Source organism: Corticium candelabrum, chromosome 5 (genome assembly GCF_963422355.1).
Source record: "Corticium candelabrum chromosome 5, ooCorCand1.1, whole genome shotgun sequence".
In the NCBI taxonomy this organism is placed as follows: domain Eukaryota; kingdom Metazoa; phylum Porifera; class Homoscleromorpha; order Homosclerophorida; family Plakinidae; genus Corticium; species Corticium candelabrum.
Window position 1 is genome coordinate 6,476,552 of NC_085089.1, and position 16,100 is coordinate 6,492,651.

Genomic DNA, 16,100 nt, shown 5'->3' on the forward strand with positions numbered 1-16,100 from the left:
TGCCTTGTCGGCTGTTTCACTGTAATCTGTGTGTTCGATACTCTCTACACGCTGCTTGCATGTACAGTACGGTACTTGTGGTCTTTCTGTACAGGTATTAAGAGATGTAGTTTACTAAGACGTGTGGCTTGCAGAGAATGGTCATTTTGAAGGTTAAAGTTTAAACTCTGCACTTTACATTCACAACTGAAACAGAATAGTGTACATGTACAACACGAGTGCCATACTGTTGTGTAGGGTTTACATAGTGATTTTTGTTTTTACTGCTGCTTCAGCATTCTTAAAGTGTTTAATGCATTAATTGATTAAGCATTCCTATGTTATTTGTGTCAACATACTCGTTTGGTTGTGTGATAGGATGGGCCACCACAACTTCGAAAGACAGGAGGTTGGGCTAGCGAGACAACAAGCGAGCGAAAACCGTACGTCTAGCAGGGAAAGTGTACACTTACATTAGCAATGTTAATTAATTCTTTGTGATGATTTACAGAAAACGGCAGGACAAATTGGAGGTGCTGGACTCTGACAAGTATGGATTTTATGACTACTATATCACTTAGGTGTATTGGTCAGGTAGACATCTATAATAGTCAGAAGTTGTAATGACAAAGTATCAGTTTGTACATCATGGCTTGCATGTAAAAACTTTAGTACACTCGAACCTTTCTAATCTGAACGTCCGAGATCCAGGCACTATTACAAGCACGTACAATATACAGATGCATATGAGTGCATGATGTACAGTGTGGCATCATCAGACCAAGGGCATCACATGGGTCTCAAGATTGGAAAGGCTCATAGATAAAGCTAAGCATGTGACGTCATAGAAAACGTCATATGAAAATTGATTCAGCGCACAATATATTTCTATTATAAAAATTTTAATAATTACATACTTAGCGACAGCTAATTTTTTGAAATAACATTACAAGAACCATTGTAGAGGAAGGCGTGTAAAATATTGAACAAACTACGCCTTCAAAAACTGGGGGGCTAGCCCATATACGTGGCGCTCTTGATCAAACATATGCTTAGCAAAGGTCTAGTCACTTCCTAGTTTGCTCATGGATCAACTTTTCTTATTTCTAGTTAATTAATTGAATGAAGTATTGGCATGGCTTTTAAGTTTAATAAGTCAGCATTGTATGGCTTATACATAGATGGAGAACATACAATGCATAAGACATGATTGATTTATACCACTTTATTGCTCTCATATTATTCACAGTGACAGACTGAATGTCGATTCAGATGACGACATCGTAACAATTCCTGATCTCGATGAAGTTCAAGAGGAAGAACTAATAACACAAATGGCAGCTCCTCCGAGGTTGACTCGACTTGGCTCTTGTTAGTAACAAAACATTGAATTTAACAGGAACAATCTGTAGCATTCAAGTCACTCGATTGGACACATTCAAGAAGTTGGACACAGACCTATACAAGCATGCCGGTCTTTCCACTCTGGTAGGTTGCAGTTGCTTTGTCATCATTAGGTATGCATGCACGTTGCACAACTCGTGTGTCATACACAATTTAGGATGGAGAAATCGACTTGAAGCTGTTGACGAAAGTACTCACACCAGAGTCAGACGTCAAAGAGGTACTAGAGTCTGATCTAGTATGTGTAGCAAACATGTTTGTTGATATCGGCTTGCACATTTGTGGCAGGACGATGTACTATGGGAATGGGATAGGTTGTTTACCGAGGTCTCGTCTGAATTACAGAAAGAAGTTGCAGGCATGGGTTCACGAGTCAGTTCAGGTAATTGTCGTTCAGCAGTAAGGATGGATATAGGTGTCAGACATTTGTTTGTATGTATAGCAAGCCCAATGAGTCAACAGTAGCACGGTATTACTGATGGACTTGCTTTAGGACATCTCAGTATATACAGTGTACTCTAAATAACCAATAGGTAGCATCTATAGTGTACATGAAACACATACTGTTCATATTTCTAATAGAAACGATGAGTCTAGTAAAGAAATTCCCCGGATAGTACATGGGAAAGCCCCGGTTTCCGTGGTGCAGTAGGCAAAACAACTTCACCGTCCAATCAGCGACGAGCAGCTGTAAACAGTATTAGCCTATCCGATCTAAGGAACAACAGCCGCGCCACGGTGGGTGCCTTTGTTAGCGTCTAAGCTAGCACAGTAGGAAGGAGATCGACAACCCCGGAAACGAGAGCCTCCCGTGGAGTAAAGGCAGGAACCAGAGCGAGGCGGGTTCGTGCGGTTTGTCGGACACACGCACCCGCGCCCGTCATCATACATGGAAAGTGTTCTCACTGCAGTGCAGACGATTGACAATGCCATTAAAGGCCGGTACGACTCCATGCAGCTGCGCGGAGTTCACCTCCACGCACTACCAGTTGATGTCTATGCTATGACATGGCTCACCGTTCTCGACGTCAGCCACAACTCTCTCACCGCGCTGAGCGAGGAGATGTACACTCTGACGAGTCTGCGGTCGCTGAATGCCAACTGCAACGAGATCTCGTCGTTGTCTCCGCGCATCGATCGACTGCAGCGGCTCGAGTGTTTGGCACTCGCGCGCAATCGATTGTGCTCGCTTCCGGCGGAGATGGCCGCGTTGATGCATTTGCAAACACTTAACGTGTCCGGAAACGAGATGAGGGAAATCCCGAGGTGGTTGCTGTCGCTTCCCAGACTGCGGAGGCTCGACGTCGTCGGCAACGGCATTCTGCATCCTCCGAGAGACGTTTATTTGGCCGGAGTGGGTGCGATGAGGGAGTTCTACTGTATTGGCAGTCTGCGCAGTTGTCGTTGCGGCGATTGCACCGCTGCGGTGGAACTTGACGCTACAAGGGGTGTCGATTGTAGGTACGTTTCGGTGCTAAAAGACTTGGCTAGTGATCTGGTTGGTGACGCGGATGATGATGAGAGTGGGAACGACAGTTGTGTGGAGAGTGTTGACGAGATGGAGAATGGAGGTGATCAGAGCCACCTGACACTGAGCGGGTAAGGAAGAAAGTAATGAATTAACTCTATACTGACATTGTATTGTCACACTTGTCTCTAGTGTATTTACTGTAATAAGTGTGTAGTAGTTCTGTCTTGTTTTCGTATTGTACGTAACGTGCAAGAAATTTACAGAAATTGATTGCTTTCAGTGGTCAGACTTGCAACTCGCTGTTCCTTCCAACTACTAGATAAAGTGATAAGGAGGTGATAAGTAGTTGTAGTGTTAATTATGTTAACAACCAGAACGTACACACCTGCGTTTAGAAAGAATGTGTGATTTGCACGTGGATTGTTGTTCAAGGTTTTTGCTGAAGGGTGCCAAACCCAACATTGTCATTATAATGCAAAATTTAAGTCCAACAACTCGTGAATTTTTCTAGGTACAGAATTTGTATTTATCTTTCTTTTACAGGAGTACAGTGCAGCAAATATCTTGTTTTGCAAAATCTTTAGATTGGGAGGGCTGGCGTTAATTGATGTTAAAGAGAAGATTTATGGTTTAGGCTTAATTTAGCTCTAATTTCAGACAAGTACATACCACTTGTAGCCACTTTTTTCAGGCTTGGGCCTTCTATTTCCACTTCTGAGAGCAGGTACCTTTGCGATTAATGAAGTACGAATGTGACATGTTTTTGGTCGTATCATCAAATCAGTGCAGGCAGAGGACCACAAACATAAAAATAGAATGATTACTGTGTGAAGAGGCACATTTAGTGTATATGAACTTTGTAACACATGAATACTCTGTGCAACCATATATCCAAATATTTTATTTTTATTTATTAATTTTGCACTGTTGGTTAGCATTTATAATTAAATTTTGCATTTTGTTTGTTAGGTTGTGTGTGCCTTCTCATGGCCATGTTGTATTACAAGCAGCAGATTGTCGAGCGTTTATTTCGAAGCCCGTCAACTCCAGCACTGAGTTTCACATGATTTCACTTTCCTCTAACTATCACCCGCTGTTGGAACAGAATGAGTTGCTCGTTTCTCCAGTTGTTGCCTTGGAGCCTCACGGATCACAGTTCCATCAATCACAACCAGCTGTCATTTTTCTGAAACATTGTGCCAATTTGGAAAGAAATCAAAAGCTTGTAGCTATGTGTAGTGACACTGGGTTGGGCTATAGTCCGTCTTGGTATACACTCGATCAGTCAGACTTTGCTATCCATGGACGGTTTATTGTAATAAAGACATTTCATTTCAGTCTCTTTGCCGTCAAATTAATCGATCCTTACCCAGAGGTGACACGTCATCTTGAAGTCAGCCACGGGGGAGTGATTGTGGTACCTCAAGTGCCAGGAGTTAAAGTTAACATTCCAGGAACAGCTCTTGATAGGGATGTTTCTGTAACAGTGAAAGTTCTGTATGGAGACGAACCTGGAGGATTCGTAGCACAGAATCTTGGCCTTGTTAGTCCAGTTGTGTCCATTACGCCTCATGGATTACACTTTAATCCGCACAGCCCAGAGCCTGTTACTGTTGAGTTACCCATACCGAACTATACTCGTCTGTGTGGCATCTTTGGTTCACTTTCCATCAAGCTACTCTACAGTCCAGAATTTGACTCCAATCAGTGTCTCATGTGGCAGCCATGGCACGACAATGGCCAAGTCTTTGTACAAAACAATGGGGATGCAATTCTTCGATTTACCACGCTTCACTTCTCATTCTTTAAAACTGTACTTGAGCATTGTGCTTCTATATTTAATAAGCTTACCTCATTTCATGTGTTTGACCATTTGAGAGGATTTATTAACATCCAAGTGTCATGCAAGGCACTGATGACAGAAGTTGGACCAGATAACTCGTTCAGTCTCACAATTATGTGCTATAGGTTTGGTACAGAACCAACAGAAATTGGCAATTATCCTATTGAACTCGGTTTTGCACAACGGAAGACTATTCGGATAGGAGATGTGAAAGTGACTGTGTCAGGTCACTTTTCTCCTCTTCAAGAAGTCGGCCAGACAACACTAACAAATACAGTGAATTTTGATGGATGTGACTTTACAACAGAGTTTGCTCTTAAAGCAGATGAGTGCATGCATGCAGCCGGTGTAATTGGCAGAGTTGCAGTCGAATCACAACTTAATGGATTCTACAACTTTGATATGAATCTTGTAATGAAGGTTAGTGCAGAGCATTGAATTGTTCTTATTTCAATTAACACATATCTGTCTTTCCAGAAAGGTGCTACAGATGTGGCTCATCTTTCTCGTGATTCACCTACTTCTATCAGCCCTGTGGCAGAAGATACACTGAGTGAGCTGGAGGAGACTTTGGCAAAACAATTGGACGGTATTAAACTTTACGACAGGAAAACGGATGCAAGAGTTGTGCTATTAATTTTTTCTCTACTATAGGAGAGTTGACTTCTGAGTGCTTAGCGGCTGTGAGCAGGATGCTTGGTTTGGAAAGGTCTTGTGATTACTCACTAATTGCTCTACTAAGGCAGGCAAAGCGACAGGACATTTCACCTGACCAAGTCTCGGCTGCCATTGAAGTAGCGCATAAGAGGTGCTCTCCACAGTTTGTTGTGGGCTCACGTGGTAGCCGATGGTCTACTGATGAGCAAGGTAGAGTGCAATGCTGTGTGAATGTAATGTAGGAATGCATAGTGTAGCTACTAAATGTAAATTTGATAATAGATAGTATATTATGACATCAATAACTTAGATGTGTTTGATTGGACAATATGGGCTGTCGCAAAAGTGTGGCCTCATAGAAAATGAATTAGCACTATAATTTTTGTTTAGCTTTTTGTTTAATGTATAGAAAGTTATTAGAAAATATATAGAAGTATTAAAATGGATGTCATTTTGAACATGTATTGCAGCTGATATACTAACTGATAATTACATAGTAATTAATCTCCTAGTGATATTCTTTTGTACTTTTCCTATGCATGGGCCCAGACTTTTGGGACACGCTGCTGCATGTGTATTACTTAGATACAGCAGACTCATTTAAATTTGCTTTAATTGGAATTAATTGTTGATGATACTGATCATTATATTTTGTTTATCAGTCCTTTTATCGTATTTATTTATTGGTTACTGAAGTTCAAACTTTAATTAATTTAAGACACATGCTCTACAAATTATCATCAAACGTCAGTTTAGTTTTGTATTTTTTTGTTGCAGATACAGACTGGGATGTGCCAGGCTCATCTCGAGTGTTTTTTCCACCTACCCCACCTGCAAGCAGCACACCACGATCACACAAGACCTTCTATTATCCAAGACACCACAGAAAACGGAAGCGCCGTGTATCAGACGATGATGAAGTTAGCAGGGAATCTTTGGTTGTCTTATCAGAGCATTTGGGTGATGATTGGGAAAGGTTGGCACTGCATTTGCGCTTTAGTGTCGAAGAGATCGAAGACATTTCAATGAGAAGTTCATCATTAAGAGAGCGAAGCATTCGAATGTTGAACAACTGGCATAGACGTGATGGTGAACAGTGTACACATGGTGAGCTCTACCGAGCATTAGGTAAAATGCGATTACTGGGACTGGCCAGACACATGGAGGCTTCTTGAAGAACAGCATGTAAATACGGTTGAGTTCTATTTAGTATAGACATGTACAGCATTTATATATGATTGACATGTGTAGATATATACACAATATTATAATGACGGCAAAAAATGATGACAATAATTGTATTGTTGAAATCTGGAAATCATGAGATTCGTGTTTGCAACATGGTTGACTGTAAATACTAACTTCCAGTCAGTGTTATTTCTATTATGGGTTTTTGGTGCTATAGCAGGCTATATCTGGTGTTAATTTGCAGGGACGTAGGTCCCTGCAGTCACGTGAGAACACATTGGTCACGTGTCGCATTGAGCTCAACAATGGCGGGTTTCGGTCTTGAGCTTTTTGTATTGCTGTGTTCGCTGACTGAACGCATCTATGCTCGGTCTCCCAATATCTTGTTTATTTTGGCAGACGACATGGGACAGGTAAAACAAAGACGCTACTGCTTTGCAGTATCCTAAGTTGATTTAGTTTGTATATTTATTAATTTGGTATCAATACTATTATGTATGTACCGTATATCGACTAGACTATAGGTGATACGTAGAGGCGTAATTAATGTATAAAGTAATGAAGATTAGTGTTTGTGATTATTATCTTGGTAGACAGTTGCAGAATTCACACACACACACACACACACACACACACACACACACACACACACACACACACACACACACACACACACACACACACACACACACACACACACACACACACACACACACACACAGCACCTTGAACTTTGAGCTGTCCATCTTTCGATGATAACAGTGTCCTTTATGGACAAATAACAGAAAGAGGTAGGTTTGGTGGTTAGGAATAACTAACACCACAAAATTGAGAATGTCTTGTTTGATCTTCTTTTCTCCGAAAACGTCTCCCACATTGACATTGAAACAAGCAGTCTCTCACAGTCGATACATGTATGTTTCCAGTTGCCAACACTCTTGTTGTTCCCTTATCAATACACTTCTTCCATGTATTCCTATTCTGTGATAACTTATACCAGTCTCTCTCCGAAATTTCCCAGTGCCTGAGATCTGATGGAACTTACATCTCGCCATCTTCTCTTGGCACAGGGTCTCTCTTTGAATGTAATTCACCAAAAAAGAGTACCTGTTTTGGGCTCCGATTGTCATCCATACGTGCTACGTGACACATGCTGTTGTGCTTGAGATCAACTGTAACAAATACACATGCTGTATGTGTTTATGATTTTGCTACTTTGATCTAGCACTACAATTATGTCATCTCTAGAAAGTTAGCTTAATACAAAGTGTTGTTCAGTGGGCAGCTGGAGCATATGGAAACCCTGAAATAAAGACTCCCAACATAGACATGCTTGCTAAAGAAGGAGTAAGGTAGGAGGAATTAAATCTCGTCACTTTGTCTGGATCTCCAATAATTTATTATATGTGTTAGGTTTACTAATGCATTTTGCAATACACCAGTCTGCTCTGCCAGCAGGACTTCATATTTAACAGGACGACTGCCAAGTCAACATGGAGTGTAAGAAATTTGTCAGTAATGCATGATTGTGTAATTCAAAATGCATAAGGGTGTGTTGTGGATTTATTTTTGTATATTGACAGCAACGCAATGTGCAGTCATAGTTGACTTAGTCTACTAATACTCTACTATCATCACTACCCGAGACATGAAACGCTAGGGTACAGTAGTAAAGATGGTCACGTGACAACTAAACGAATAAATAACAAGACTTATTTATTATTCACGTCATTGGATTAACGTAGTAAAACTATGACGTTATTGGTTACGTGACATACGTACAACTAGGCGACTACATGACTCGCTCCGCCTAGCTACTGCATAACATATGACCAAATAAATTATGAAACTTATTTTTATAAATGAAATGGGAAGTTACCAATGTAACTTATAATTGTATTCTATCTTTAAAATTATTATAAGAGTTGAGGTCAAAAATGGACTTTATGTTTTGTTGTATTTACTAATGTGAGTTGGGATTACACTTAAAATGTCAATGTGTCGCATAATGCAAAAGTATTTTTAATACATAAAATTATATTGATTAAGTTTTGTATTTGTTTAGGCATGATTGGATAGCCGGAGGCAATGGATGTGATCAGAATCCTCCAATATTTTACTCACAAGAAGAAACCACGTACACAGTATCGTGACATCCAATATGCAGGCTTTTCTTCTGGTAACGTTTCATACTTTTTACTTTACCATTTTACAGGATGTTCTTGCTGAGCATGGATATGTCTGTGGAATCAGTGGAAAGGTAGCTGATACTTAGTTTTAATAATTATTTGAACACACTTTGTTTTGAGCTTTATCATTTGGATGCAGTACCATTTGGGAGATCAGCAGCAACCGCAGCATAGTTTCAGTCATTGGTTTGTACATCAGAGTGGAGGAGGGTTAGATTACATACTGCTGCTGCTGCTTCTGTAGATACTATTTAATCACAAGCTTTTTGTGTAAACGTTTTAGGAATTATAACAATCCTCCGATGGTTAAGGACGGTCAGTGTGTTCATCCGGAAGGATACATCAGTGATATTATTACAACAGATGCTATTCAGTTCATATCTGAAACAGCAAGTATTTTAGTTTATTATCAAGTGGTTTGCTATAAAAGTTTTACTGTCATATTTGACAGAAAGTGAAAAGCCGTTTTATGCATCAGTTCACTTCACTGCACCACATTCTCCATATACAGGACATGTATGAAAATCTATTTGATATTAATTATTTATAGATTGTTGTTTTGTTTGTTTGTTTATTCTATTTACAGGATGGAAAAGCTGACTCAATGCATCCAAAGGAAATTGTTGAACAATGTAGGAAGATAAATTTCGATAGTGTTGGTTGTCTCTGTGTGTCATGCTGAGTGACGTTCTCTATATTAGATTCCAATTGTACCTTTAGCTTTCTTCCTCAAGAGCCAATGAATCGCTATGCCCATTATACAGGAGGTTAATTTAGCATCGTATATTTGCTTAATTAATTAATAGAGTCAATTCATTTGTTGTGTTTTCCAGGTTTAACTCAAGAATGTCTAGGAAACAGACAATGTTTGCTTGGTTACTATGCTGCTGTGACAGCTATGGACAACAACATTGGTCGTCTGTTGAATACACTTGACACTCTAGGTAAGTGTCTAAATTATTACAAATTAATACAAAAAGTAAGTTGCACGTTACTTTTGCTCTTGGAGGTAGAAGAGGGGCGAAACAACTCATGCTCCATTTTGAGATGTAACCGAGGTGATTGATCATGATCTAGTAGTACAACCATTGCTGCTAACATGGGTAAAGCATGGTTGAAGCATTTTGCTTCAGATATGTTGTAGGTGTGCGTTTACAACTCTAATGTTTTGTGCTACATGGTTAGGGTGTCCTTACACAATTCTCCTTTAATCGTATTGTATTATGATGTCAATGTACTTAATTGATCTACAAAAATCTGATGAAAATTGTGTTTTGACAAGTTGTGACATCACATTTCATGTTTTCTTTATGCAATGTAAAAACGATGCATATGGATGTGTAGCATGAAACAATATTTTATTTTATTTTAGTATCCGTATGTGATACTTATAGAATATGTATCTGTCAACAGGGATTGGTACTGAGACTCTCGTAGTGTTTGCAAGCGATCACGGTTTCAATGCAGGACAGGTGGCAATGGAGGATTTGAGTTCATGGTAGTGTGACTGATTAATATTTTATGTGCATATGTGCCAGCATGGCTTGTGGGGTAAAGGTAATGCTGTCTACCCACTGAACATGTTTGACACATCATTGAAGATTCCAATGATATTTCGACATCTTGGAGTGTTGCAGCCACATGTACAAGAAAGTCATGTTCAGGTAGTTTAGAGTCTTTAAGTAAGTTGGTTAGTCAGATTACATTTTTACTGACAAAGTTCTTGCAACTGAAGCGTTAGCTGCATTGACTATTATAATGTAGAGCAACTGTGTACCATGCAAGTTGCGTAAAGATAATAATTATTATTGTAGTGCTGTTTATTTGTGTTTAATTTGAGACTACTGAACAACAGTACATCGAGAATCAGAGGAGCAGACAAAGCTACATGACCTGTGTTTTAGCATTAATAGTTTGTATTTATTTGTGGGATATAATATCACGACTTGATTTTTGTATTGACATGCTGCATGTAGACAGTGGGTTTCGCCAGTATTGAATCAATGGTACTACAGCTCTATTTCCACTTGTCATTCTGAATTTCATATTTCAAACGTGTTGTGTGATCTGTTTGTGAATAAATTTGTATTTTTTGAAGGTCATAGACATTGCTCCAACACTATTGGACTACGTTGGCAATTTAACATTTCCTGAGGAAGTCAATGTTGCTGGGAACAGCTTTAAAGATGTCATATTCAGCAAGGCTCTCGTACAAGGGTTGTGTGTGTGTGTGTGTGTGTGTGTGTGTGTGTGTGTGTGTGTGTGTGTGTGTGTGTGTGTGTGTGTGTGTGTGTGTGTGTCTGTGTGTGTGTCTGTGTGTGTGTCTGTGTGTGTGTCTGTGTCTGTGTCTGTGTCTGTGAGTCTGTGTGTCTGTGTGTCTATGTGTCTGTGTCTGTCTGTGTGTTTGTTTGTTGTGTGTGTGTGTGTGTGTTTGTTTGTTTGTTTGTTTGTTTGTTTGTGTGTGTGTATTTGTTTGTTGTGTGTGTGTGTGTGTGTGTGTGTGTGTGTGTGTGTGTGCGTGTGTGTGCGTGTGTGTCTGTGTGTGCATGCGTGTGTGTGTGTGTGTGTGTGTGTGTGTGTGTGTGTGTGTGTGTGTGTGTGTGTGTGTGTGTGTGTGTGTGTGTGTGTGTGTGTGTATTTTGCTAACCTTAGTTGAATATGTTTAATTTGTAGTCCCGTGTATGGAGAGTATGGTCAAACTCGATCCATACGTATGGCAAACATAAAGCTTGTCAGGAGACTGACTGGACAGACAGAAATATACAATCTAACAGAGGCAAGATGATGCATATTAATATTCAGTTTATTTATCTAATTAAACTTGGAATTTTCTATTCGCTTTGTGTTTCAGGATCCTAAAGAATCAATAAATGTTGCTAACAACGGCATCTATTTTGCTAATCAAACTGTACTAGAAAATAATATGCGAGATTGGTTTTCGTATCTTGAAGATCCAGTACTTAGTGGTTGGACTTTGCCTGTAACTGGTCAAGGACAAGTGGAGTCGATTGTCTACAACAAAACTGGTTACATCACAAAACCACCGTTTAGTCCTTTGTACAGGAATCATGAGATCAAAAGCTATGAAGGACCTTGGTGGGATTATGACTAGTGACATCTAATTAATTAATTATTGTGAGATAGTGAATTCTGCTCTGCGTTGTTTTTGCACATCAAATGGAGAGAACATTCAAAGATGCGTGTAAATCTCCTGCCTAAGCAATGCAAGTGGTTTGAAGAAATTTGTGCGCGTGCGTCGCCGTCTGCGGGCGGGCGGATGCGTGGGCTGCGCGTGCGTAAATAGTGCCTACGTTATTCATATCAAATCTATGGCTTTCCGGTCGAATAACGAGCTGGTGAAGCATCTGAAAGGTGGCAAGTTCTTACCTACTCTAATTTAGCTGTTTGAGTTTGCAGTGGTATTTTAGTCAAGGGTGTCGTGAAAAGTGAGCAAGTAGCTCTTGCGTTGAAGTCAGTTGACCGAGGGAAATTCTGCCCTGTCAGACCGTACGACGATTCACCACAACCAATCGGTACACTAGTAAATTTACTGGTCGTTCGCTTTTTTCCTTGCAAGATAAGTCGGTCAAGACTTCTACAGTTGCACGCATGCATGTTCTGTCAAGTGTTGAGTGTATTATTGATTGGGCCTCTAGAGATGCTAAATCTATGGTATGCTGTAGATCGATATATTTTGTCTAGACGATTTGAGAGCTTGTAACGGTTCATTGCTAAAATATGTTAGCACTAATTACTAATTGTTGCCATGTCTTTTACAAGTGAGAAGAGTACCCTGAATGATATCAATAAATGGTTTATATTGGGAGGGCAATATTTTTAAACTCTTTCTGTTGTCTCTGTTTTTCAAAACCTTAGATTTTACTTGCAAAATTAGATAATGGATTAATATCATACAATCATGAATGTAATATCATACAATGTATGTGTAGAATGCGATATCAATGAACATTTCTATGCACGGTTTTAAATTTATCTAAAGAGTGCGGAATCAAAGTTATTTAGTTAGCTGATTTATTGCCTGTTTCTGTTTGTCAGGATACAATGTGACTATCAGTGCTCCTCACATGGTAAACGAGGGAATGCTGATTGTGCTCCAGTAGCATTCTAGTTTCTTTGTACATGTTAGCATGGCAAATGTCTTGAACTACTGGTCAATCACTTGAAGGAAGGCTGCACTGTGTTGGATGTGGGGTCTGGAAGTGGATACCTCACAGCATGCATGGGCATTATGGTATTATTTCTAGTCATTGTTAAGGTTATTTGTGAGAAGAAAGTTTCTGTGATGTCATGCTAGGTTGGACCAACTGGACGTGCTATAGGAATAGATCACATTCCTGAGTTAGTTGATGAGTCAATAAAAAATGTGAAGAAAAGCAATCCGGATCTCCTTAGTAATGCAACTGTGAAATTGATTGGTACGGTGTAGTGCTGTGGTGTTTGAAGAAAGTTATCTGTTATAAAATTATTGTTGTTTACTTGTTTACATAGCTGGTGATGGTAGACTTGGTTATGTAGAAGGTGGTCCTTATGATGCCATTCATGTTGGTGCTGCAGCTGCTGTTGTACCTCAGCCAGTAGGTTTCACATTAAAGGTTTAGACCTTACTAAATGAATGCTAGCTATTGTTGTTTGTTAAATTAGCTTATTGATCAGTTGAAGCCAGGTGGAAGGTTAATAGTTCCTGTTGGCGAAGAGGGGCGGTCACAAAAATTACAGCAAATTGATAAGAGTTTGGACAGTCAGATTGTCCAGAGGAACATTATGGGAGTGGTCTATGTGCCTTTGACAGAGAAAAAGAAACAATGGCCAGGTGAGGTAGACAATGCATCTTTTAGTTGAAGTCAGATTATTGGTAGTTTTCATCAAAGCTGAGTAAATTTCTTGAGAGTAAGTTTATTATGTAGTTCAATATTTCAGCAGATAGATTCATATTTGTAATGTGAAAAGTGTAGAGGCAGTGAGCATCAATTCGTATCATGTACGCATTGGCTTCTTTGACGTTTTATTTTTAGGTTACTGGAAGTAGTGTGATAAGACGAGAAAAGTGCTTCGTGAAGATATAGTATTGGAAAACAGTATGATACAGAGGATGATAATTATTACACATGCTTAAATTACAATAATTTGCTGAAATTTGGAGGTACAGTACTCTGAACATATATGTTTGAAGAATTTATAAGCTATTTGCTGCAGACGTTTGATCTGATTTCAATGAAATCCAAAAGTCGAAAGGAATGTTTGTCAGAGCTAGAATTAGTTATTACTTGACGATCAGTCTTTCTTTGAGTCATCTGTAACGGTATACTCTAAACCACGTGTCTAGGTCAGATTGAGTTACAGTCAAATACTGACTTGTAGTTAGACTCAAGAGTTTACACATATGTTTCTCTTGTTATCAGAAATTGCAATTGGTTACATACCATCGACGCTTTGACGTGACCCAACGACAACGCTAGGTCTCTTGCAAGTAACCCATCGATGTTTGCAATGGAACTGTCGACTCCCGATTCTACTAGCGTCTGTATAACTTCATCTTGTCCGTAAATTGCGGCGACGTGCATCGCTGTGTTGCCACGTTTGTCTTGGTAGTTTACTCCTAGAAGAGAGGTTCTGTCGACGAGGAGTTTGCATATATCCACGTGACCGTGTCTGGCGGCATGGTGAAGAGCCGTTTGGCCATCAGTGCCTGGCAGACTGGTCGGTACGCCTGTAGCCAGTAGATGTTCGGCATAGCGAAATAGATGAGCTCCTACAGCTCGTTGTAGTTCATCTATAATTCTGTGAACATATAAATCATCTAGGCAGGTGCATATTAGCATACTTGTGCACTGTACAATGCGGTTTGTAATGTTTAGCCGTTTTGTTGGCTGTCTGCCGGTTGATTTGTCTGTTTCTGTTTGCAGTTGCGCAATCTAGTGTATAGCTGCGCTGCTTTCGGTCGTGCATGTGACATGCAAGTACTAAATTTTGGTCTGTATAGATACTCTCTGTCTCGACGCGGTACCGGCAGCTGTACGGTACCTAGAATTGTGAATTCGTGCTGATGTTGTCTAAACGGTTGCGGCTGTTGTTGCGTACGACTTAGGCCTTGGTTTGCTCATGACTGCTCTAGGTCAACAGCTTTTACTAAAGTTATTAATTAATCGAAAGACCAAGAATCATTGGCTCACGTGTATTTAGACTTTGCATGATATGCATGGCAATGCCAGCAGTCGCTTTACAAGTTCTCAATGGCTCTTTTTGTCACCTTTCTGTCGCGTCTTTCTTTGCCTTGTTCTCCAGTAAATGCATGCATGTTCTCTTCCTATCCAGTCAGACTAGTGACTTGTCTAGAGGTACCGTACGTATATTTCCAGGAAAGAACGCCGTGGCATTCATTCATTTCATCATGCAGGTGAGTCGACCCTACTAATACGACGCTCTTTCCAGAAAATACGGTACCGGTATGTGCTGTTTGTGTGGCGGGTGCACGTGTACTATTGTCTTACTTTCGTTCTTGTTTTGCCAAGACGAGAAACGTAACAAAGAATGCGCCTCGACTGTAATTCAACAGGCGTATTGCACTATCAATGCTCACAACGACGTCTCGTTTTTCGTTTGAATCTGTAGCAAAGCAAACATGCGTGTCTAGAAACCAGCTAAATTAATCTACGACGACTATTATTAGTCTAGAGAGTTTACTTTGCCACTGGTTTTTTCTTCCTCCAGCAATTTTTAGATAGGAAATTGCTGCTTTGCTGTCGTGTCGCCGTGCAACTTCCAGAGGCGTCTCTCCGACTTCGGACAGAATATTGACGTCAGCACCGTGCTTGACAAGTTGACGACACAGAACAACATCGTTTGCTCCTGCTGCCACGTGAAGGGCAGATGTTCCGTTGCTGACTAACGTGTTTACAAGGCGACATCGCTTCAAGATGGCAGCAAATGCCACGCCGTTGCCGTAGGACATGTAGGCTAGAGGTGTTCGAGTGTGGTGTATTCTGCTGCGCCTAGTTTGCATGTTCTCGCACGAGCTAGAGATTACATTGTAGTACTACCGTCGAAAGCTCTGTTGCATCACAGACGATGATGATAGTAGAAGGCACGCATGTCAACTATGAATTACACTCAAGTAAAACATTTGCAAACGTAAAGATTGTCTAAAGACATCTACAGTATGTAGACAACTGCAGTCATGCTGCTGGCGTTTAGTATCAGTCGACGGACGGACGTTGCAATGTCCTAGATGTCGTCTGTAGAGACCGTACGTCCTAATAAGTCCTCTAGACAGTTTTTCACAAGCTGAACATTTATTTATTTATTTATTTATTTATTTATTTATTTATTTATTTATTTATTTATTTATGTA

At 40.1% G+C, this 16,100-nt stretch overlaps 4 protein-coding genes across 4 annotated transcripts in view; all 4 read left to right on the forward strand.

Annotated features, from left to right (window-relative positions):
• Positions 1-1,999, forward strand: part of LOC134180314 (intraflagellar transport protein 43 homolog A-like) — a 2,416-nt gene extending 417 nt beyond the window's left edge. Inside the window, exons 3-9 of the mRNA XM_062647445.1 lie at positions 358-422; positions 491-529; positions 1,229-1,330; positions 1,392-1,467; positions 1,541-1,603; positions 1,672-1,765; positions 1,826-1,999. Coding sequence (XP_062503429.1) covers positions 358-422; positions 491-529; positions 1,229-1,330; positions 1,392-1,467; positions 1,541-1,603; positions 1,672-1,765; positions 1,826-1,848 — 462 coding nt within the window. The 3' untranslated portion in view covers positions 1,849-1,999. The remainder of the gene's footprint in view (positions 1-357; positions 423-490; positions 530-1,228; positions 1,331-1,391; positions 1,468-1,540; positions 1,604-1,671; positions 1,766-1,825) is intronic.
• A 107-nt stretch (positions 2,000-2,106) lies between these two features.
• LOC134180312 (uncharacterized) lies at positions 2,107-6,650 on the forward strand. The gene is made up of 5 exons (XM_062647444.1): positions 2,107-2,982; positions 3,824-5,117; positions 5,175-5,286; positions 5,352-5,564; positions 6,132-6,650. Exons 1-5 carry the CDS (start codon positions 2,273-2,275, stop codon positions 6,527-6,529), a joined length of 2,727 nt encoding a protein of 908 aa, XP_062503428.1. The 5' UTR covers positions 2,107-2,272; the 3' UTR covers positions 6,530-6,650.
• Positions 6,651-6,833: 183 nt separating this feature from the next.
• LOC134180118 (N-acetylglucosamine-6-O-sulfatase-like) lies at positions 6,834-11,926 on the forward strand. Its single transcript, XM_062647204.1, has 16 exons — positions 6,834-6,955; positions 7,821-7,894; positions 7,956-8,042; positions 8,608-8,686; positions 8,758-8,802; positions 8,871-8,941; positions 9,015-9,124; positions 9,183-9,247; positions 9,318-9,363; positions 9,433-9,498; positions 9,565-9,675; positions 10,145-10,203; positions 10,270-10,395; positions 10,830-10,948; positions 11,405-11,507; positions 11,583-11,926. Exons 1-16 carry the CDS (start codon positions 6,848-6,850, stop codon positions 11,841-11,843), a joined length of 1,530 nt encoding a protein of 509 aa, XP_062503188.1. The 5' UTR covers positions 6,834-6,847; the 3' UTR covers positions 11,844-11,926.
• Positions 11,927-12,034: 108 nt separating this feature from the next.
• On the forward strand, positions 12,035-13,944 carry LOC134179981 (protein-L-isoaspartate(D-aspartate) O-methyltransferase-like). Its single transcript, XM_062647030.1, has 8 exons — positions 12,035-12,103; positions 12,160-12,264; positions 12,788-12,819; positions 12,879-12,983; positions 13,047-13,167; positions 13,241-13,326; positions 13,394-13,562; positions 13,765-13,944. The coding sequence occupies exons 1-8, from the start codon at positions 12,061-12,063 to the stop codon at positions 13,776-13,778; spliced, it is 675 nt and encodes a 224-aa protein (XP_062503014.1). The 5' UTR covers positions 12,035-12,060; the 3' UTR covers positions 13,779-13,944.
• The last annotated feature ends 2,156 nt before the right edge of the window (positions 13,945-16,100 follow it).